General features: G+C 34.7%; 1 protein-coding gene across 5 annotated transcripts in view; it reads right to left on the minus strand.

Annotated features, from left to right (window-relative positions):
- Positions 1-536: 536 nt before the first annotated feature.
- The window catches only part of Togaram1 (TOG array regulator of axonemal microtubules 1), an 83,317-nt gene continuing 60,319 nt past the window's right edge, over positions 537-23,534 (minus strand). For 4 of the 5 annotated variants that reach the window (XM_020181714.2, XM_020181710.2, XM_020181711.2 and 1 more), the window contains 9 exons: positions 21,493-21,598; positions 20,726-20,961; positions 20,072-20,230; positions 15,340-15,466; positions 13,866-13,984; positions 8,102-8,291; positions 5,877-6,096; positions 2,496-2,582; positions 537-1,683 (listed from right to left, as the gene is read on the minus strand). In XM_020181714.2, the coding sequence (XP_020037303.2) occupies positions 1,418-1,683; positions 2,496-2,582; positions 5,877-6,096; positions 8,102-8,291; positions 13,866-13,984; positions 15,340-15,466; positions 20,072-20,230; positions 20,726-20,961; positions 21,493-21,598 (1,510 nt within the window). In that variant the 3' untranslated portion in view covers positions 537-1,417. Of the gene's footprint in view, positions 1,684-2,495; positions 2,583-5,876; positions 6,097-8,101; positions 8,292-13,865; positions 13,985-14,822; positions 14,941-15,339; positions 15,467-20,071; positions 20,231-20,725; positions 20,962-21,492; positions 21,599-23,534 lie in introns of those variants that run through there. The other variant, XR_012446174.1, reaches the window with a different exon arrangement.

A 23,534-nucleotide genomic window follows, 5' to 3' on the forward strand; every position in this document is an offset into this window, starting at 1 on the left:
TCTTCATTTTTCCTTTCAGCTTAGCTTCAAATAGCAACAAAATCCATTTTTGTGTTTGTTTTTTCTTTCTCAGAAATTGTGGATAAATAAAACAAAAAAAAATCACAATTTTAGAAATAGCCAAATGGGGGCTGGAGCAGCTCAATGGTAGAGTATATGCATACCCCCTGTGAGACCCTGGATTCTTTTCCTAGCACCCCACCCCTAAAAAAAGTTGTCACACACATAGGAAAGCTTGTCAATAACATAAAAAGGCAAAAAACATCTAACAGAATCATAGAATTTTAGAACAGGATTGGACCTTAAAAGTCACCTAGTACAGCCTTCATATGTTAGAAATGGGAAAACCAAGGCCCAGAGTTGCCCAAGGTTGCACAGCTAATTTCCTACAAAGTCAGAATGACAACCCAGGCCTGTGGTTAACAGTGACATTATATCAAGTAGATCAAATGAAAGTGATGTCAATAATACAATATATATTTTTTTCCATTTTAACCTATATGAAAGTTGGAAAAATAGGACACCTGTCACACAACTACAGAAATAAATCCTTTTATTTTATAACATTCCTTTTCTTCTTTAAGTTGCATACAGTACTTGTAAGCCCAAGAATTCTGAGAAAAACTATAGAAGACCTGGCACTATTTTTGAGAATTACACAACTGGGCAGCAAAATAACACCTTTATAAATGTTAGAACATACAGAAATAAAATTTAGTGTTTGCACACAAAAATAGGGAAATTACATTCAACACGTTTTCTTAAATGTGCACTTAAGTGTTTAATGTTTTCTAAAACTTTGGTCATCATGCTTTATTATAACTTATTACATTTCACAATTATGCAGATGATTAAACCTAAAAGGTTAGCAAATATATCACATAAACACATCAGCAACAGCAAACTAATACTGCATAATCATATTAGCAGTCTGATTCAAAAATACATGTGATTCACAAATAGCACACAAAAGTTAATTTGTGATAACATAGTTAATGACTTTTCTTCCACTTCATAAAACAAGGCTGAGTAATGAGACATAGCAGGACATGATTACATAATAAAAAGTATATTTTTAATTACAAATCTAATTGTACACATAGGGCAACAAATTGTAGTTTCTTTAGAATAGTGCAAATAGGCAGGACTTTTCTCAAAAACATTAAAACTGGATTCATTCCATATGCCTCAAGATCTCATGACTTTTAGGTTATATTAATTATAACGGTTTTCTTTGTGATGGATACAAGTGGTAGGGTTGATATAGGACAGATGTGTACTCACAGGCTGCAAATAAAAATAGCCATTGATTTATTTTACTGGATGTGAAGTGCAGGCACTCAAAATGTAACTTTAAAAAGTTTCATTAGTCATCATGTTAACTGTATTGTTTATCATACCATATTTCATCAAGCATTCATAATTCATTTGAAACTGTCATTTCAAGCAATTCCTCTAAAATCTTTTTGATATGTGGTGGTTGAGACGCGGCCTGATTTAATAGATTCTGACCCATCTGTGCAAAAAGTGCTTTTGATAATTTAGCTGTGGCTGTTCGTATATTTCCTCCAGCTCCAGGCAGAGAGCCACTGTTTGTCATGTTCCCTAAGAGATGCCATAAAACAACCAACACTTTCTGCTCTGTGGCATGAGGTTTCCTTTGATAAAGTTCCATAACAATATCTGAAACACAAAATACAGTAAACAGTGAAGATTTTTAAAAATAAATTCAAGGACTGCTAATTGAAAAGTACCTAAACAATACACCAGTCTTCTTCCATATGCCATTTGTCCTAATTGCTAGGCTTCTTAAAAGGACAGAAACCTTCTTTACAAAAATTGGTATCATCAAATGTTTTAATTTCATATAAAAGTCTATGACCATACCACCCTGAATATGCTGGATCTTGTCTGATCTCAGGAACTAAGCAGAGTTGGGCCTGGTTAGTACTTGGATGGGAGAATTTCATACATGACAATTAGTTCAGGCAAAGGTGATAAAGAGAAGAATTCAACCCAAATTTAATGACAACATTTTCCAAATGTGGTTAAATGAAAATGTGTACATTGTGGGCCTGGTGGAATGGCTCAAGAGATGGAGCACATGCCTAGCAAGCGTGTGGCCCTGAGTTCAAAGTGCTGCCAAAACAAATGAGCAAACAAAAACCCCAAAAAACAGTATATATTTTAAATTCATGGATCTTTTATCAAACAAATTTTGAAATAGCATTCTTCTGAAGTTTCAATATTTGATCTGAATGTCTTATTTTATTTTTCCTATACTATTTCTCCTGACAGGATAATTGATCTCTCTCTGTCCCTGTCTCTCTCTTCCTGTTCTCTCTCACTCTCTTCGTCCCTTTCTTTCTTAAAATTTTGTAGTGCTGGAGAGAGTAAACCAGGGCCTTGCATGTGTGGTGCAAATTAAGTTGAAATACCCATCAGTTTATCCTGAGCTAATATTTCTTTAGTAATTACAATTTAACAATATTTACCAGCAAGCTTCTCTGTCATATCTTGTTTTGCTTTTCCATTTAAAAATTGAGCTTTTGTGCAAAATGGCTGTAGAAGTAAGTAATTATCTAAACAAAAGGAAAGAACACAGAGAAATGAGATCTGTTATTTTCCATTACAAAGCATTGAAAGGAAAAACAAATTGTTTCTAGAATGCATATGTGTTAACTTTAAAAAAATCTACATAATCACTGTTTATAAATCTTGATAACCTTCAGAGTAATATTCATACAGCAAATAAATAAAAATAGCTCAGGGCTGGAGGCAAGACTTAAGTGCTAGAGCACTTGTTTAGCAAGCATGAGATCTTGAGTTCAAGTTCAAACCCCAGTATCATCAGAGAAAGAGAGAGAAAGCATTCAAGCAATCTGGGCACCAGTGGCTCACGCCTGCAATCCTAGCTACTTGGGAGGCTAAGATTGAGAAAATTGAGGCTCAAGGGCAGCACAGGCAAATACTTTGTGAACTCCCCATCTCCAAAATAATCAGGGCAAAACAGACTGGAGGTGTGGATCTTCAAGTGATAGAGTGTCTGCTTTGCAAGTACAAAGCCGTGAGTTCAGAGCCCAGTCCCACTAAATAAATACATATATACATAATTTTAAAAAAGAAATACAAAAACCCAAACACTGCCTATCTCCTGGACATCTTATTCCAAATGATAGTACAGGTTTATTATTATTATTATTATTTTTTAAGGGTGGAGAAAGGAAATTTATTACACAGCTCAGGACATGCTATGGGAAGAGGCAAAGTAAACAATTCAGCCCATTTTCAACCATCTTCAGAGTACAGACATGAGCTTTAAATAGACAGGGAATGGGGCAAAGGGTATGCATAAACAGTCGAGCCACAGATGTGTTCCACAGGCGGTGTGGAGCCTGGATGGTCATTATCTCAGTCCTTATTCTTCGAGGGTTCCAGAAAAGTTGTTATTGCTGTCATCACTTGAGAGGAGCAATTTGGTTCCCAAGAGATGATTACTCTTGCTCTAAGGTTCAGCCTCATCATTATAGGTGATTATGCTCATTTGGAGGGTGGTCTGTCCTGCAAGGCTCCACTGTTCCTTAAGGGAAGCTTCAGGCCCTTAAAGATGTTATCCGTCACTCCTGTCCTTCCTTGATTCCAAGGTGACCAGAGGACAACAGGTACAAAATGGAGATAGAGATGTTAAGCTTTTCTCCTGCTTTTAGTTAACTTGTGGGCCCAAGAAAGGAGTCAGTGCATTTTAGCAACAGCATCTTAAGCACCTTTACAACATTACCCTGAGACAGAAGGACCTTTTAATTGCTAATAGTATTCAATGGTATGGATATGCAATGGTTGGATATGGTTTGAGTATGCAGCCTAAAGGTTCAAGTATTAGAAGCTCAGTCTTCACTATGGTATTGTTAAAATGTGGGTTCTAGCAGGAGGACATTACTGGCCTCTCTCAAGTTTCACTTGGGCTTCCTGTTTCATCATGCAGCCTCTGCCTCTCTCATGTGATCCTACCATGATGCCACCCACCACATGATATGCCTTGGGGACCCTTGCCAGAACCATTCCCAAGTTACCTGGACTATGAGCTTCTGAAACCATGAGCTTCATAAACCTCTTTTCTTTATAAATGACCCAGACCGAGGTGTTTTATTATAGTAACAGAATGGATTAATACAGAATGTATCATGGTTTGTTTCACCACTAATCCCTTCAAGAACATCTAGGTAGCTTCCAGTTTTGTAACTATTATAAATAAAGCTGCATGTATGGAAATACCATAATGAACCCCCTAACTTTGTACAATTAATACACACTAATAATTTAAAAATGTGTAAGGCTATGAATAACGTGTGCAGGTTTTGTATGGTCTTAAGCTTTCATTTTGTGGTAATTTCCCACAAATGCAACTGATAGATAAAATGATAACGCATATTTAGTTTTTAAAAATGCTATCAAACTATGCTGGGTGCCAGCCCATAGCTCACGCTTGTAATCATAGCTACTCAGGAGGCAGAAATCAGAAGGATCGTGGTTCAAAGTCAGCCCAGGCAAATAGTTTATGAGACTCTTATCTCACAAAAATCCATCACAAAAAAGGACTGGTGAAGGGGCTCAAGGTGCAGGCCCTGAGTTCAAGTCCCAGTACTGCAAAAACCAAACCAAACCAAAACAGTTTTCTAGAGTGGTTGTACTATTTTATTTACATTCTCACCAGAAATGTATGTGAGACAGTTTCTCTGTACCTTGTGAGCATTTGGTATTTAGCTACTATAATACTTGTTGTCATGATCATCATCTTAATTTGCATTTGTATTTCCCTAATGCAAAATGCTGAACATCTTTTCATGTGCTTATGTAGCACACATATATATCCTCCTCAGTAAAATGCTGCTTCTTCATATCTTTCACCTGTTTTCTGACTCCTTTTTTGTTTTTGGTGGTACTGGGCTGTTGAAATCAGAGTCTCATGCACTCTCTACCACTTAAGTCACACATCTAGCCCTTTTGTTTTTCGTTATTTTTTTCAGATAGGGTTTTATGCTTTTTGCCTGGGCTAGCCTTGGACAGTGATCCTCCTATCTATACTTAGTATAGGCATAAGCCAGCATGCCCAGCCCTAGGATGTTTTATTTTTATGCTGAATTTTCAGATTCTTTATAAATTCTACATGTGAGTTGTCAGATTATGTGGTTTCTCTTAATTTACAGCCCTTTTCTTTATTCACTTAATAAGATCTTCTGCAGAGTAAATTTTATAAATTTCAATTAAGTCTAGTTTATTGATGTCCATGGATCATGCTTTTAGAATCATGCCTAATACTTCACCAAGCTCTAAGGTCCTGAATATTTTCACATTATATTCTAAAAGTATCACTGTCACATTTTTCTGCATTTAAATATATGATCCATTTTAATTTTGTATTAGGTGAGAGGTTAAGGTAGGAAAAATTAAAACTGCCGGGCACTGGTGGTTCACGCCTATAATCTTACCTACTTAGGAGTCAGAGATCAGGAAGATGGCAGTTTGAGGCTAGCTCAGGGCAAATAATTAACGAGACCCTAGCTTGAAAACAAATATCACAGAAAAGGGCTGGTAGAGTGGCTCAAGTGGTAAGAGCACCTACCTAGCAAGTGTGAGGCCCTGAGTGTAAACCACAATGCCATGAGAAAAAAAAGGAAAATGAAAAAATAAGGAAGAGAAAGTCAGTTTAATGGAATAGTGATTACTACTAAAAATAATTTAAAATACTACTGAAAAAAAAGAAAAAATTATACTATTAAATGAAAAAACATGAATAACTTATTTCAGCATTATAAAAAATATGTGGGATCACAAAGTATGAAAGTAAAGTACAAATAATTTAGAGTGAGATTTCTTACCTACGTTCTGACTCAGGGCTTGAACAACATTTGTAGCAGCAGCATAGATGCCTGGATTCTTGGAATTCAGATTGTTATCCACTATTGCTGGAATTAGCATGTTGATTATAGGAGATAAGTTGTCTCTAAGTAAAGGAATCATTTTATGCATTGTTTCTAGAGCCACCAGATTTACTTTACTGTTGGAATCATGAAGTCGAGATTTAAAAGCATCAAAGATCTGAAAGTAAATTGGTAAATTATTTCAAGTAAAATGTTTATAGCTATTATATATAAATTCTCTTGCTATTATTTCATGGCAATTTCCTATTTTATTTTACTATGTCTAAATACACACACACACACACACACACACACACACACACACCTTATTTAACCTGAACTTAGATAACAGAAACTTTGTAAAAATTTGCTTGCTAAATTTAAATGCTGACTTATCTTACAGGAAAAAAAAACAGGGCTTCAAAAATCATTCCAAAAGACATCCTTAAAAATTAATATCATAAATGAGGCAGATAACTTAGTGTAAACAAGATGAATATTCTGTTCCTTGGAAAGTTGTAGCTTAGCTTAGCTAACTTCAAGAGCTTAAGAAAAGTTTTCATTTTTTGTAACTATTCAATAGAAGGAGACATGGATGCTTTATGGTAAATACAACTTCAGAACTCGTGCTCGTGGAGTATCTCAAGTGGTAAGGATGCCTGTCCATGAAGTATGAGATCTTAAATTTAAAACCCCAGTACCACAATAAAAAAAACAAACATAATTTCAGTTTAGGTTTGTTGTGACAACTTTGGATGCAATTTCAGAGTTACCTTTTTTTCCTACCATGCTATAACCATCAAACTCAGGGCCTTAAGCATGCTAGGTAAGTGCTCTACCACTGAGCTTTATCTCTAGCTCCTCAAAGTTAAATTTTTATTACCTAGTAATTTGATTACTTCTTGTTCTTCAGATTCCTTAACTTTCATAAACTGAAGACATAAAGTGAATGCTAAAAAAATTCTTTAATCCTGTCAGGGCAATGAGGGGCTACTCTAATGAGCCTATGACATTAATAATTCCTGATATTTATTTATTCACTACTTTCATGTTAAGAACCGTCTAACCAAGAGATTTACATTTATTCAACACATACCAGTAAACAGCTCACTGGCTTAAAAAGTAACTACGGTATGTTTGCCAAGTTTAACACACAGTATGCCAATCTAAAATGGAGTTTATTTAATAAATTACTAATAGAATTAACTGAACTAAATTCTGATACAGCATAAATAACCTATGATCTGATATCACACTTAATATTTCCATTTCTTTTGCTTTTTGTCTTCTTAAAGATAAATGTATAAATGAGTATATAGATTTCTAACCTACATATGAAAAATTTCAATATCTATTCTAAAGCAATAATCTTTTTAAAAAATTTTTATTGTTTTATTATTCATATGTAAGCAATAATCTCTTAAATCTCCATTTTTAAAACATCTATTTACTGAATGCCAGGTTTCAAGAGCCCTGAATACAGAGAGCTATCAAGGAGGACTCAGACAAATACATGACTTTTTTTTTTGCAATTACTTTGAGTTGTTCCAGTATGCTTTCAACATAGCCAAATCTAGGCAATCCATTCTTTTCCCTGAGCTTATTTCAATACTTAAAAAAAATTTTTATTAATTTTTTTGGCAGTACCAAGAGTTGAATTCAGGGCCTTGAACTTGCTAAGTGGGTGCTCTACCAGTTAAGTCTCTCTGCCAGCCCTTTTTTGCTTTTCTTTCTTTTTTTTTTGTTATGGTTCTGGAGTTTGAACTGAGGGCCTCATGTTTGCTAGGCAAGTGCTCTACCACTTGAGCCACTCCACCAACCCTGTTTGGTGTTGGGTGTTTTTAATAGGGTGTTGAAACTATTTGCCTGGGCTGGCTTCAAACAGTGATCCTCCTGATCTCTGCCTCCCAAGTAGCTACGATTACAGGCGTGAGCCATGGGCACCTGGCTTGGTTATTTTTGAGATTAGGGTCTCAGTCTATGCCCAGGCCGGCCTGGACCGTGATCTTCCTATTTGGGCTTCCATGCCTGGCTGGGATAATAGGTACATGCCACCACACCCGACATTTTAACAATTTAAAATAATTCATACAAAATATTAAGTTTCAGGGAATTTTTTGTATTAATCAACTTTCTTACTGACCAAATATTTCAAACGAAAATTAATTATGACAGGTCCTTACCTTCACAATGTTCCCAACGACAAGTTCTTGATTATTTTCAGTATCTGATAGAAGCTGCTTAATCCCATTAATACGATCACGAAAGTCTTTTGCATTTAATAAACCTGTTATGACTTTAATGTATTCAGCACTTTCTAAGGAATTACGAGGAGTTGATTTTCTGGGAACTTCACGAGCTTCCATTACCTCTCTAATGTGAAAGAAAGATAAATTTAATTTTAGTTTTATTTTCCTACAAAATTACAAATTTTAAAAAGTCTCATTGTAAATTAATTTAAAAAAATCATGAAATAATCTATCTCACAACCATAGTTACCTGAGTTAGGGATCCCCAAGATCTCCCTTAGGTTTGGTGACTTGCTGGGAGGACTCATGGGAGTTAGCGTAGTTTTACTCATTGCTAAGAATTAGTATAGCAAGACATCAAAAAAAAAAAAAAATCAGTAGGGGGTGTGCACATGAATCCTTGTCCAGAGGAAATCAAATGTAAAATTTCAAGAGTCCTTTCCTAGTGAAGTCACATAGGACACATCTAATTCCTTCAGCAATGAATATGACAACATATATGAAGTTTCATAGGAAGCTTATTAATGTCTCTGTTCCAGGGTTTTTATTGGGGCTGGCCACCTGGGTACTGTTTGCCTAGGACATAATATTCCAGACCCCTAGGAAGCATGAATTTAATATAAGCCATTTTATTTTCCCAAATAATTTAGGCACAGTAACAATCTAATCATTCAGGGACTGGTAGGAACATTGAATTCTATCTAGCCAAGGAGTAACCTTATGGGAAGGTCTTTTTAAGGATAGCAGCTCAGGACTATTATATCTTTTTTTTTTTTGGCAGCACTGGTGATTGAACTTGGGGCCTCATGCTTGCTAGGCAGGTGCTCTACCACTTGAGCTACTCCACCAGCCCTGTTTTGTACTTTTTTTTTTGAGATAGGGTCTTGTGAAGTATTTGCCTGGTCTGGCTTCTAACTGTGATCCTCCTGATCTCTGCCTCCTGAGTAGCTAGGATCACAGGCATGAGCCACTGGCACCTGGCTTATAACTTTTAATAGGTCCTGGCCCTTTGACCCTTAACTTGAACCTCTTTCCTAACATTATGCTACATGGAAGATTAAGTGAGCCATTTCTATCCCTGTTAGAGAACAGTCTGAACACGCTAAAATCCAATCTGGTAATCAGATGCCAACCAACAACAGATCTCTCTAAGCAGACTCTTCTAAGGATGGCAGTCTCAGACTTGCTGTGTTAACTACTTCCTGCAAAGTATCCAAGTGAACATGCATAGAAAAGTGAGAAACTTGAGACCAGCAGGGCTTACTATGGCAATGACTTAGTAGTATAATGTCTTTCATGACTATGACTCAATATGGCACACCATGATCCCTTTAAAACTAGAGTCATGTAAATTGTCAGGCCTTAAAGACAATGATAAAAATTGTAAGCTACCAACATGTCTGTGATTGTTATTATTAAAATTAGCATTGAGACTGTCTTAAGGGCAATGACTGATGAATGACTCAAGTAGAGAGGGATCTAAAATACAGTTACTAGATGTATTTATTATTAGTTTTAATTTGTTAAAGTAAATTAATCTGGAGTTAATTTGTGAAATACAATGAGAAAAGTAGAGAATTAAATTTATAGTTGAGGACCATATGATACATCAAAGGTCAATAAATGAAAAGAGCAAAACAGAAAAACACCTCAAGAAGCCACCTAATCATTGATGCTGATCTCGAAGATGGCTATTTTGCTTTAAAACTGCATGGGAACAGGGAGTCAATGCAAATGAGATTTTTTTTGAGGGGGGAGGAGGAGGGTGATGAAAACATTCTAAAATTGATCGTAATGATAGTTGTACAACTCACTGAATGTATTAAAAACATTGAATTGCATGCCTTAAATAGCTGAATTATATGATATGTGAATTACAACTCCATAATACTATAATTTGAAAAAAGACACAACATGCAAATACTATCAAAAGAAAATGGTTAATATCAGACAAAGTAGACTTCAAGACAAGGAATATTATCAGAGATAGAGATAGTTCAAGACAAAAGGGTGAATTCATCAAAAAGTCACAACCATCCTGTGTCTACCTAAACTCTAAGCACATTGCAGAAGCAAAAGTGATAGAACTGAAAGTATAAGCAAACGAATTCACAAATATATATGGATATGTCAATACTCTTACCTTAGCAATTGACAGAACATGAAGAAAATCAGTGAGGATATAAAAGACTTGACTAACATAATTAACTGACATTTTATAGAATACTACATCCAATGAGAGCAGAATACATAGTCTTTTAGGTAGGCATAAAATAATCACTAAGAGAAACCCACATGTTGGATAATAAAACAAGTCTTGACAAATTTAAAGAAGTAAAATAGGGCTGGAGTGTAGCTCAGAGGTAAAGAGTTTGTCCAGCACATTGAAGCCTTGTGTTTGATTACCAACATCATAAAACAAAAGGAACAATAATACAAAATCATCTGGAGCTTGTTCAATTATACAATAGAACTAAATTCAAATTCATTAACAAAGATATTTGAAAAATTTCCAAATGTTTGGAGATTAAGCACACTTCTGAATAGCAGCTGTATTAAAGAAAAGTCAGTGATATTATTCCAACACAAAAACCAAGGGCATTCTAAGACAAACTACAGATTTCATGAATACAGACACAAAAAATACTGAAATAATTTTAGTAAATCAGATGAAGTGAAAAATTAAAAATATAACACATGATCATGATCAAGTGGGGCTCATCTAAGGAGTATGTCTATTTTTTTCTTTTTTGGGTGTTAAGGATTGAACCCAGAGCCCCATTCACCCCTGCCCACAAACCCACAATGTTTATCTTCTTAAACATTTGGACAGGAAATCAATGACCATATATCACAATATTAACAGAGAAAGCCTCTGACAAAATTTAATACCCACTCATGATAAAAACAAACAAACTTGTAAGCTACAGAGAGGGAACTTCATCAACCCACTGAAAGGCTTCTATGAAGACTACAGCTAGCATCATATGGATGGTGAAATACTGAACATTTTTCTTATAAGATTAGAAATAATGTAAAAATTAAATGCTCTTATTATGCCTGTTCAAAACTGTATTTATTATTCTAACCAGAGAAGTAAAAGAGAAAAATGAAAGTAGAAGCATAAAGATTGAAAGGAAAAAATAAAATATAAGCTGATCCTGAAGAATCTTATAATTTTTTGTTGTTCTTGAGACTGACTGGGATTTTAAACTCAGGGCTTTACACTTGCTAGGCAGATGCTCTGCCACTTGAGCCACTCCACCAGTCCCTGAAGAATCTTATGACGGCAGAATGGAAATGTTTTGTCAAAGGATGGAGCAAGTCAAAAAAGCACAACAGCCAATCTGAGGGAACTCCTATAGCTGGAAAAATCTGAAGAAATGAGTAACAATATTTATCAAATTAAAGCCCACATAATAAAATAGAAATCCATTAGTTTGCACTAACATAAATATTTGAATAAACGTGTGGAAGAAAAGGGACATTTTTCTTTACAGAAAAAATTCAACTAATAAATGTAGAAGAAATGAGGGAAGTAACAGTATTAGGCAAAAAACTCACATAATAACTGTGGTAGGTAGTGTCTATACCAATTGTTGCTAAAATTAGTAGGCTAAACAGTGAAAAATAGCATATTTATGTTGTTTCAAAGTATCCCAAGATATCTATTAATGACAAAGGTAAAAAATAGTAATTTTATAGTTAATAAATCCAGCCAAAACCACCTTAACCTACTGATTAAGCAATAATAATAAGCCAGGTGCAGTGACATATGCCTATAGTCACACTTTTTGAGAGGCTAAGGCAGAAGGATCACTCAAGCCCAGGAGTTCGAGACCAGTTTGGATAACATAATGACCCCATCTTTAATAAAAGGTATGAAGACACAACAACAAAATGTAGATATGATGCACTGAAAAGCATTCAATACCACTTCTGTGGAATTCTTGCAAAAAATATGTAACCTCAAACTAATTGTGAGAAAAATATCAGATAAACTGAAATTGAAAGACATTGATGAAATGAGTTAACTGAGCAGTAAAGTGTTTAGAAAAGGCCCAGCACACAATCAAAGAAACTCAAACGTCAAAGAAACAATTTCTTTTTTAAAAGTCTTTCTAAGCTGTCCGGGCTGGCCTTGAACTCATAATCTTCTGCTTCAGGAGCTGGGATTAGGAAAGTATGCTACCATGCCCCGCTGAAAAAAGGCATTTAAAAAAATGAGTTTCAAAAAAGAATTTTTCATTTTCAAAAAAAGGATTTTGACCAAAATATCTGATCCAGGATCTTGTGTGATTATAAACATCTGAACGTGGAAAATTGCAGATTATGATTATCTGGGTCTTGTAGGAGAACAAGATTTGCATTTCTAATAAGATACTAGGTGAGAACAATGTGTCTGTTCTGTGGACTGTTTTCAATGGAAGGTTTCAAAGCATGTAGGTATATTCACAAAGGTTTTAATTAAATTTTTTGGCAGCATTGGGGTGTGAACTCTGGGTTTTGTACTTACTAGGCAAATACTCTACAACTTGAGCTACCCTCTGGCCCTTTTGGCTTTTAGGTTGTTTTTTAGATAAGGTCTTGTATTTTTGCCTGGAACTGACCTGGACTGTGATCCTCCTTCCTCCAGCTTCTGGTGTAGCTATGATCTGGCTTGTTGGTTGATATGTGGTCTCACTGTTTGCCTGGGCTGGCCTTGAACCGTAATCCTCCCAATCTCTGCCTCCTACATTAGTAATATTGTGTGTGTGTGTGTGTGTGTGTGTGTGTGACATGCTGGGGATTAAACCCAAGACTGTTGTTCATGCTAAGCAGGCACCCTCACTAAGCTACACTACCAGCTTAAGATTTGAATATTTTATAAAATTTATCTTAGTGTATGAACTATTTCAAAGATACACAATCAGAGAAAATATGAAAGATACGTATGTACCTATTCATATAGTTTTAAAGTATCTAAAGAATACTTTAAAATATACCACAAAAGTCATGCTTTTGAAAAAAATTTTTTATTTATACAATCAGTATATTAAAGCTGTTAAATAATAAAAATATTACAAAACTGCATATATAGTAATAATTATAAAAAAAATTTAGAATGTTTTTTCCCCTGGTTGTTGGTATTTAAATGACTGGTTAAATTCTTCTTTTAATGTTCATATTTTAAAATGTTTTTTTCTTTAACTATAGTTATGTATTTTGTAATGACAAGGAAGAAGTTAAAAATTTATGAAAATTAATCAGAGTTGTCTAACATAAGTCTAATTACTGACAAATTCAGTAACACAAAAGCTTCACTAATGTACATGTAAAAGCAAGTTGCTGGGAACATGTAATTGTTTTTTTTTTGCAGTACTGGAGCTTGAACTCAGTCACTTGAACAACTCTGTTTTGTGTTGGGTGCTTTCGAGGTAGGGTCTTGAGAATTATTTGCCCAGGCTAGCTTCAAACCACGATCCTCCTGATCTTTGCCTCCGAAGTAGCTAGGATTACTGGTGTGTGCTACCAGCTTTTGGCCTGTAATTGCTGCATTAAATCTAATTACCTCACTCTTTCTAAGTCCTTATCAAACTCTTAAAACCCCATTAAATTTTGACAAACATCCCTAGGATGCTTCATGAGAACATCCAAATGAGAGTACTATAGCTAGTGATTAATTTCTCTAATGGTGTGGACTACCAGATGATCTTACCTTTCAGATGAATTGAAAGCATCTCTAGAAACAGACGATGCTCTTGTATTTCCAACACTACCAGTATGAGATCTCCTTCCTTTTGCTGAAGGAGTGTCTAGTGGCAACTCTCCTAAACCCTGTGAGTATAACAAAGACAGTGTGAGAAAAATCTTAAACCAGTAGTAAAATGACTTACACAATAAAAGCAGCTGTGATAAAATATATTGAGCTTTTAATAAACTGATATACTTATGCCTTAAAGGGTAATAAAATACCTTATGATGAGTAATAAATTCACAAATATGTGACTAATAGGAAGATCCCGACAGAGCAATATAAAAATATGCTATATTTTATAATTACTTTCTTCCTCTCTCCCTCTTCTTCTCTTTCTCTCTTCCCTCCCTTCCTCCCTTCTTGCCTCCCTCTATCCATCTACCTCTTTTTCCCCATTCCCCTCTTTCCCTTCCCTTCTCTCCATTTCTCCTCAAACCCAGGGCCTTACACATGCTAGGCAAGTGCTCTACCATTTAGCTACATACCCAGCCCCATAACTACTCTTCTTAAAGCTTAAAATCTATACAGAAAACATAAATGCATTCCATAAGCAATAAACTTCTATGTGACAATTAGGAGTGTGAGAGCAAACGTGGATAAGAACTATTTAAAACATTTTTTTCCCATTGACAGTTATACTGGAAATGACTCACAAATATCTTTCTCATTTTAGTCAGATAATTTTTTGCACACTTATTTTATGAGTAAAGCTGAACTATTCAAGGTCAATAGGCAGAAAAAATGCTCTAAAATGTCTATTACCATACATCTTTCTAATTTTATACCAACATAAATGAGTCCTTAGCCTAAGGTCATCAAAAAGAAATGACATAAATTACAACAGAAAAGTTCACAATTACATTAAACATATTTTTCAAAAAACAAATATGTAAATGGATTATTTTTCACATTCTTTACACTTGGTATTCCCTCAGTCACTCATTTCATAGATATCACTGAATCCCCATTAACCACAGGACCCATCGTGCCATCTTCAAGGAGCTTCCCACAAATGTTCTGTGATGTAGTAGAAAACCTAAGGTGAAAGATACAAGGTAGAAAAAGCAGGGACCAAGTATGATAAACATTACTATCCTCATTTTCTAAAAATAAAAATGTTAAAGAAATGAAGTGGTATACTTAAGATCACATAATTGTTAATTGTTGAGTTGGGATTCAAATGAAGTCTTGTAATTCCAATAGTCCAAACCATATTTTATCAAATAAAATATGCTTTAAAAAAATAAGCATTTACTTTTAACCCTAACAATATGTATGTCTACTTATTATTGCAGTTGTTGAAATGCTAGTGTAGATCTTTTCAAATATTTAGCAGAGAAATAACCCAAGAAGAAATTATTTCTATTCTTTACCTTCATTGGAAAATAAAACTTTATTTTTAAAGTTGTTTGTAAAACAAACTTTGGCCACATACCTTTTGCTGTAAGTTTTTAACAGATTCCTTAATATATGGCAAATCTTTAGATGGGACATACTTTTCAAGCATTTTTTCGAAATTAGGATGACACATCATGAAGAAAAGCAATTTTCGACCATAATACCTATAGATAGTTGAGAAATATGTAAATAATATACATTAAAAAGCTCAGATTCTGTTCTTAGATGCATTTTTTTCTCAACAGAAAAAAACTGTAACATTAAAATTAGCATCCCTATTTTAAGAAAGCCACAGAAATGTGGATACACTAAACGTACAAGAGTGTAAGATTGTCCTGTTCTTCCATTTTCTTCCTTTTGAAATCACGATAGCTTAAATTTTTCAGCCATGTGTCAGGTGTAGGACAGGAAGGTTTAACTATTTGCCAAGCACCTAGAGGTTGGCATTTGGCAGAATTGTGAGTTAGAAGATAGTTATCTTTGTGTTGGGATCCTTGTCCATTGATCTTTTGCTACTCACTTGATGGCTAGATGTTTGGCCTGAGCTTGCCTCCCTGTGTTCTGTATTTGACTTCCTCACTTCCTCACTTTTCTTCCTTAGCTAAAGTTTATCTGGGGGGGGGTTCCATTACTTCAAAATCCTGTTCTCTTCTACTTAAAATATATTCAAGGCTAGATGATAAATTATGGTTGACATGTTATTAAGTTATGAAATAATCTCCAAACCAGGAGTCTTATGTTACATGAACCTAAGAATAATCCTCTTAGGGTAACACCTGAAGAGAAAATATCACTCTATTGGTGGAACTTCAGGTAACATGGAAGTGTATATTAGAAATATTTTAGGAAAGGGATGTCTTATTTACCATCTCACAATAATACCATTATTTTTCTTCAAGTACACCTAGCCCTAAAATAAATTACAGTTATACTTTTGCTTCCAACTTGGAATATGTGGGATTAGAAAAATGAGAAGCTAGGCTTTCATGGGTGCAAAGTACAGGGTGATCTTAGGATCATCTATATTAAGATCTCCTCAAATGTTATGAAGCTGAAGGAAGAGTAGTTACATCAGAGCATAAGCATTAGCTTTCCCACAACCAGAATAAGGTCTACAACTATTCAGATAACTAACTACTAATTAGTCATAGTTTCAAGGACAATTCTAATTTTTAGCCTAGAATATTAAGGGCTGTAGATTTACCATAGGGCCCAAAAATATGGGTAAGACTAAAATAAGCAATAATGGGGCACAAAACATTAAAGCTCAAAAAATTAGTATTAACCATTTTATAATTTTAAAACTTTAAATAAGAGTCTAACAAATGATAAAATGGATTAGAAGAATTACTATTGCCATTAAAGAAATGTTTAGTATGGGTATAGTTCAGTGGTAAAAGTGTTTGCCTAGCACATGCAAGGCAAGCATGTAGGTTTGATCCAACATAGCAAAAACAAACAAAAAAAACAAACCAACAAAAACTCCAGGTGTTAGTAAAGAAGCACATAAAATAAACATTAAGAATCTTTTTATTGATGAGGTATTTACTACCCTATGGTTAGTATGAAAAAGCAAGAGAAAAAAATATATGTGTTTACCAGTCTATAGTCTGTGAAGATTTGTGCACGTAGTGCTGAGTTTGAACTCAGGATCTTGTGTTTGCTAGGTGGCATTTGACAGGCAGGCGCTCTGCCATTTAAAAGCCCAGCCCTTTTTTGCTTTAGTTATTTTTTGAATAGGGTCTCATGTTTTTACCCAGCCTGGATGGGACCCTGTTCTCATATTTATGCTTACCATGTAGCTGGGATGACAGGTACATGACACCACACCTAGCTTTTTTGTTGGTTTAGATGGGAGTCTTGCTAACTTTTTGCCTCTGTTGGCCTTGAACCATGATCTTCCCAATTTCTGCCTCCTGAGTAGTTGGGATTACAAATATAAGGCACTGTGCCTAGCACAAGATGTTTGCATTAGACAGGCAGATGACAGATAGATAGATAGATAAATAGATACCTGTTAACCTTGTATAATAATGAGGTACTTCGAATACTATGTAAGTAAGCAGTGAGTTTTGAGGGATTTTTGCTTCAGTGATACCAGTGCATTAGTTTTTCATGTTGACTAAATAGAAAGAGCTATTTGTCAGGGGGATATAGTATAATTTATAAAATCTAGTAAGTTTGGTGGGGCATTATGACTGACAAAGACAGGATAATTCAGGAGAAACAGAGAAAGACAAAGGATTTTAAAAGAGTCATAGCAATATTTCTACTTTCAAAAAAATCTCAAAAATCAAGAAAATAAAATTCAGCAGCATGGAGAAGGTAACAGGCAACAGAATGTTAGGAGTCACTTTGATGTCTCTACTTGCTTCTTCTGAGTAAAGAGTAGTCCAAATTAGGATATTCACTTCAATATAAAACAGAATGAGTCAAACTGGTATTGAAACATCAATTTTCACAATAAGATAGCAACAACTGGACTTAAATACCGACAAATAGTTAAGGCTCCCTTTATGAAACAAATACCTGAAATTAGTAAAGTTTAGATAAAAAATTGGCATTGCTCTATACTCAACAATTTGTCTACAAGTATTATTGAATAAGTATTTTTATGATGAATCAACAAAGCACAGATAAATACTATTGTTATTGGTTGTTATCTATGCCTTTTTATGTCTTATCACCTATATACAACATTATTTTTAAACTTTACTATTTGCCTATTACAGGAATAATAAAATCCTTGAAGAGGAATTATATTTATAGAGAATACCGCTTCCTTACATTAGATATGTTAGGTAGTTATTTTTGTTAATGATTAGCCAATTAATACCTATTTGAGAGATTGATTTTTTTCTTTCATTATATATTACCTAGATGTCTGATATGTTGTTATTATATAATGTCTTCTATACAAAGGGTAATACTGCTTTCAACTAATAATAAAATTTCTATGGCTAACATTAAAAAAAAAAAAAAAGAATCTCATTCTTAACTAGTCTATGATTTAACTTCCCTGAATTTGTTTGTTTGAGATGGAGTCTCATTATGTAGCCTAGGTTGGCCTGGAGCTTGCTATGTAGTTCAGGCTGACCTTGAACTAGAGATCCTTCTGCCTCTGTTTTATGAGTGCTGGGATTAAAGATGCCCATATCATAACTTGGCTCTCTTGAACTTTTTTGAACATTGACATGAAGAACTTCTTAATACAGTTCACCGAAGATGTAAAAATTCCCTGGAATTTGGGAATATTACTCCCTGATGGGTCTAATCAACAGCCCTTAGAAGCAGAAAGGAAGTCAGAATGATTCTGTGGATGAGGGGTTTTCAATTTGCTCTTGATAGCTTGAAGATGGAAGAGAGTAGAGGGAGAAGGAATGCAGGTGGCCTTGAGCTGAGATAGGACCCTTGTTGACAGCCAGCAAGAAAATAGGAACCTTAGTCCTATAACCACATGAAATTGAATTTGGTCAGCAACTTGAATAGGGAATTCTTCCATAGAGAAGAAGGTTCAACTCTGTCATCACTTTGACTTTGATCTTGTGGGACCTTAAGCAGGGAACTCATTGAGTCATGCCAGAGGACTGATCTAAGCTAAATAATTTATGTTGCCGTAAACTGCTACATTTGTTATAATTTCTTACACAGCAATAGGAAATGTATTTATTTTCTGTATTAGCTTTTGGTGTATGACAAGATTAACTCAGTTACCTAAAGTAATGGACATCATCTTTGTCTTAAAATGTTAAAAAAAAAAATTTACAATCCTCTTTCATCTTTGTGAACTCAGGATCTTCTCTCCTCTTTTTAAATTATTTTTGTATATTATTACTATAAAATTTTAGTTTTTGTACAGAGCATTACTGCTCACCTGGTCCAACCTTCCTAATTTTTACAAACAAGAAAACAGATTAACAAAATGAAGTGACTTGCTTAAGGACAAACAGTGATATACAGTAGGAATTTAGCTTAGATTTCTGGCTAAATCCATAATTTCTGTTACTACCACAAGTATTAGGGCATCCACATCCTAACTATTTTTCTATCTTTTGCTTCTTGATATTAACCTCATAAAACTGTCCTTAAGGTTATAATCATCAAATATTCATAGCATTTTCTAAATACAAATAATTCATTTTCCAGGGGATAATATGTTATTATGCATTTTTTTTGGTGAGACTGGGGTTTGAACTTAGGGCTTCATGCTTGGAAAGCAGGTGCTCTACCACTTAAGCTATACTTTTAGTCCATTTTGCTCTGGTTATTTTTGGAGGTGGGGGGGTCTCATGAACTATTTGCCTGGGTGGGCCTAGAACTGCAATCCTCCTGATCTGAACCTTCCAGGTAGCTAGGATTATAGGTGTGAGCCACTGGCACCCAGCCATATTTTTCATGTGTACCTATATTTCCTTCATTTTTAAAATCTAATTGTGTGGGAAAATATTTTCTCCTAGATGTATGACCTTACATTTGCCCACAATGAAGTTCTGCCACTTTTCTGTCCACTCATACAGTCTTGCGTTACTTTCATTAAGTTCATCCCTATAACTCGGCATCTCACTACCCAGAAGTATATAGTGACAGCTGCAAATTTGGACAATTCACTGTGCAGCTCCTCTAGATCATTTATAAACTTTTAAATAAGATAATTCCCCTGCAATAATCCTAGGAACCCCATTTCTCCATTTAGAAAACTGTCCATTCTCTTTTAATCTTTGTAACCAACTTTTAAGCCCTTGTGTTAACAGACTTTGCAAGCCATTCACCTGGTTTCTTGGGAGCTATCTTGAGCAAATTTAGCTGCAGCTGGTAATAAACGTTCAGCCATATCCTTTGTTCCAGATAAAATACGATCTGGTTCCATAAATTCTACTACATCTGATAAGTGCTGGGCTGTACATCTTCTTACTGCAATATGTAAATGGCTACAAGAGAATATAACCAATTAACACTAAGCTGATGTATGAAGCATTTTGCAAAGATCTATCTTAAAGTTAAATGATTAAAAAGCTCCTTAGCAGTCACCCTGGGAGGCACAAATGACAAATTATTTGTATAAATTATTCCTCCCCAAGAAGTTAACAAAACTTATAATCATTAACATTTAGTTCCAGATCTATGAATGAATGTAGGCAATATTATTAGAATAACAATATTATGATTTTTTTTTTTTGGTGGTACTGGCGTTTGAACTCCAAGCCTCATGCTTTCCAGGCAGGCATTCTATGTCCTGAGCCATTCTACTAGCCTGAGTTTTTATGCTTTACATATTAACAGGATTTTTAGAAAGTAGGAATTATTTAAGGTTTTATGTCTGAAAACAAACAAACAAACTGAAATTTGCTTTCTTCATCATACCTAGCACTGTAAACAAGTTCATTTTTAATTTAAGGACATTTCAGGATTATTTTGAATATTACCTTTGTCCTCCATTGATAAGAGAAATGACTGCACGGGCAGGAGTTACATTATTAACCATGGCTCTCAGTGCCTTGTCAACATCTTCTCTTATAAAGGTATTTGATTCTCCAGCCTTGTGTAACAAAACTTTTACTGTAGTATCTAGATCTTGATCCATGCTCTTTTTTAGGTAAGTGAAAAGATCACTTAAACAGACTACAGCAGCACGAGAGACTCCAGAGCGTAAATTTTTAACCTAAAACAATTTTTTCAAAACATGTATTTTACTGAAATCAGTATTAAAGACTGTATTAAAGACTTTGAAATGAGTTCCAGTATCATAGTGACATATTTGTGCTATCTTATGTCCTAAATATCAACCCCTAATAAATTTTTTAAAATTTATTAGGCTGTAGCCAAATTAAGACAGGAGCTATTTCACACAGAAGTGTAGTAATATCAGATAGTACAGAGTTGTTTAAAAATGTAAAGGTCAACAAGAAAAAGAATAACAAAAACGTATATAAAAGAGTACTTTAAGAGTAAGGAGGAAAAGGGTGGAAGTCTACCATTAACATTAAATGCAAAATTGTAAAATAATATTTGAAGCTAGACTGAAAGGTTAAATATATGCATTATAAGTGCTACAGCAAGAACATAAAGTAAAAGGTACATCAGTATAATAGGCCAGAAAAGACAAAAAAAAAAAAAAAACCCCACAAAAATTTAAAAGTTAAATACCTATAAATACTTAATACTTAAATACTTATTGGGTAAATACATTTACCTCTTGAACTACTGCAAAATTTGTTTCATGCAACTTTGTATTCAATATTTCAGAATGAAAAGCAGCTAAGCATCTAATCAAATTCAGTCCTTCAATTTTCTTCTCCCTATGGAAAGAAGAAATGACACAATGAAACCAGATGGAACTCAGATATGCAAGAAAGCATGAAGAACAATGGAAATGGTAAGTGCATAACACACTAAGCTTTTTCTTTAAGAAATTTAACTATTGGAATTGGGGATGTACCTCAGGGGTAGAGCTCTTGCCTAGCACAAGCAAGGCCCTGGGTTTGATCATCAGCACTGCAAAAAAAAAATAAAAAAATAAATATTGCAAGAGAAATTTAGGACAAGATATTGTGGAGTTCAAAACACAAGTACAAGAGTACATTAAGAGTTAAAGAGGACGGGGTGGAAGTCTACTATTACCATTAAATGCAAAACAATATTTGAAGCTAGACTGAAAGGTTAAATAGATGCATTATAAATGCTACGGCAGAAACATAAAGTAAAAGGTACAACAGTATAAATAGGCCAGAAAACACACAATGAAATAAGTAATGAATATGCAACTAATTTGAGAGAAAACAAAGAAGAAAAAAAAGAACATACAGGACAAATAAAATATGGAGCATCTAAGAATAAAAACTTGTGGGGCATCAAGGAGCACTGTCACTGGAGTAAGAAGACCAGTGACAAAATAGAAAGAAATTTGAAAAACACATACCTGATAAGGAATTAGTATCTAGAATATATAGAGAATTCCTAAAACTCAACAACAGAAAAATAATCATCCCAATTCAAAATGGGCAAAGATTTGTATAGATATTTGCTCAAAGAAGATACAAAAATGGCCAATAAACATATGAAGATGTTTAACTTCACTATTCATTAGGGAAATGCAAATAAAAAACATGATGAAATACTATTCCACACCCAGACTGAAACTGCTGTTATAAACAGCCAAAATAAAAGTAGAACAGCACAAGTGTTAAAAAGGACACGGAGCTGGCTGGGCGTGATAGTACATACTTGTAATGTCAGCACTTGGAAGGCTGAGACAGGAGGATCATTGAGTTCCAGCTTAGGCTGGTTTATACAGGAAGATCATCTCAAAAAAAAAAAAAAAAAAAAAAAAAAAACAAGAAAGAGAAGAGGACAGGAGAGGAGAAAACATGGAGAAACTGGAATCCCCTGTGTCCTGCTGGTGGGGAAGAAAATGGTGCTGCCACTACAGAAAACAGTATGGCAATTCCTCAAATAATTAAAAACATAATACCATTTAATCTAGTAATCTACCTTTGGGTGAGTACCCAAAAAACCTGAAAGTAGGGTGTAGGAAGCAGATCATGAGAAGCCTATGAGAACTTGACATAAGCACAGTTGTGCTCAATGATCTACAGGCTGAGTTTGGCATGGCCCCAGCCACAGAAGATAGTCAGAGGCAAAATGCAGCACAGGTGCTTTTCCTAAGTTATTTAAGTTTAGAGAAGCAGAGAGCAGGTTTCTCTTGTTACAGTGTGACACCCCTCTCCCAGAACTGTTGCTCCACCTCCTTGTTTACCACTGGATATAAAAGACTTCCTGAAGGAGGACATGGGGGTTTTTGACTGAACGTTTTTTTAATGATAGATTTTGATTGGCTGCTGCTGCCACTGCTGCTGGCTGTTGTGGCTCCACCAGAACAGATTTCTGCACCGAGAACTTTATACACAGGCTTTAGAAAAGCTAAGCTGAAGAAAAGCTAAAGAGAACATGGGACAGTGTAAGTCTAAGGACCTGGACTGTAAGAGTTATGCTAATGCAGTTTTTAGATGTGGCTGCCGTTGTTTGTCTGCAAGTCTGAGCACCGAAACTTTAAAGGGAACATGGGACACTGCAAGTCTGAGGGCAAAGGCTTTAAGAGAGATTAAAGAAAACATGGGACAGAGTGAGTCTAAGGCAAGAGACATTAAAGAATAGAAAAGAAGCATGGTTTTAAAGAAAGACTTTAGAAGTAAGGTCTTAAAGAATAAGAGAAAAGAAGCAGAAAAGAAGAGGATA

The sequence above is a fragment of the Castor canadensis genome, chromosome 3 (genome assembly GCF_047511655.1).
Source record: "Castor canadensis chromosome 3, mCasCan1.hap1v2, whole genome shotgun sequence".
NCBI classification, from domain to species: Eukaryota; Metazoa; Chordata; class Mammalia; order Rodentia; family Castoridae; genus Castor; species Castor canadensis.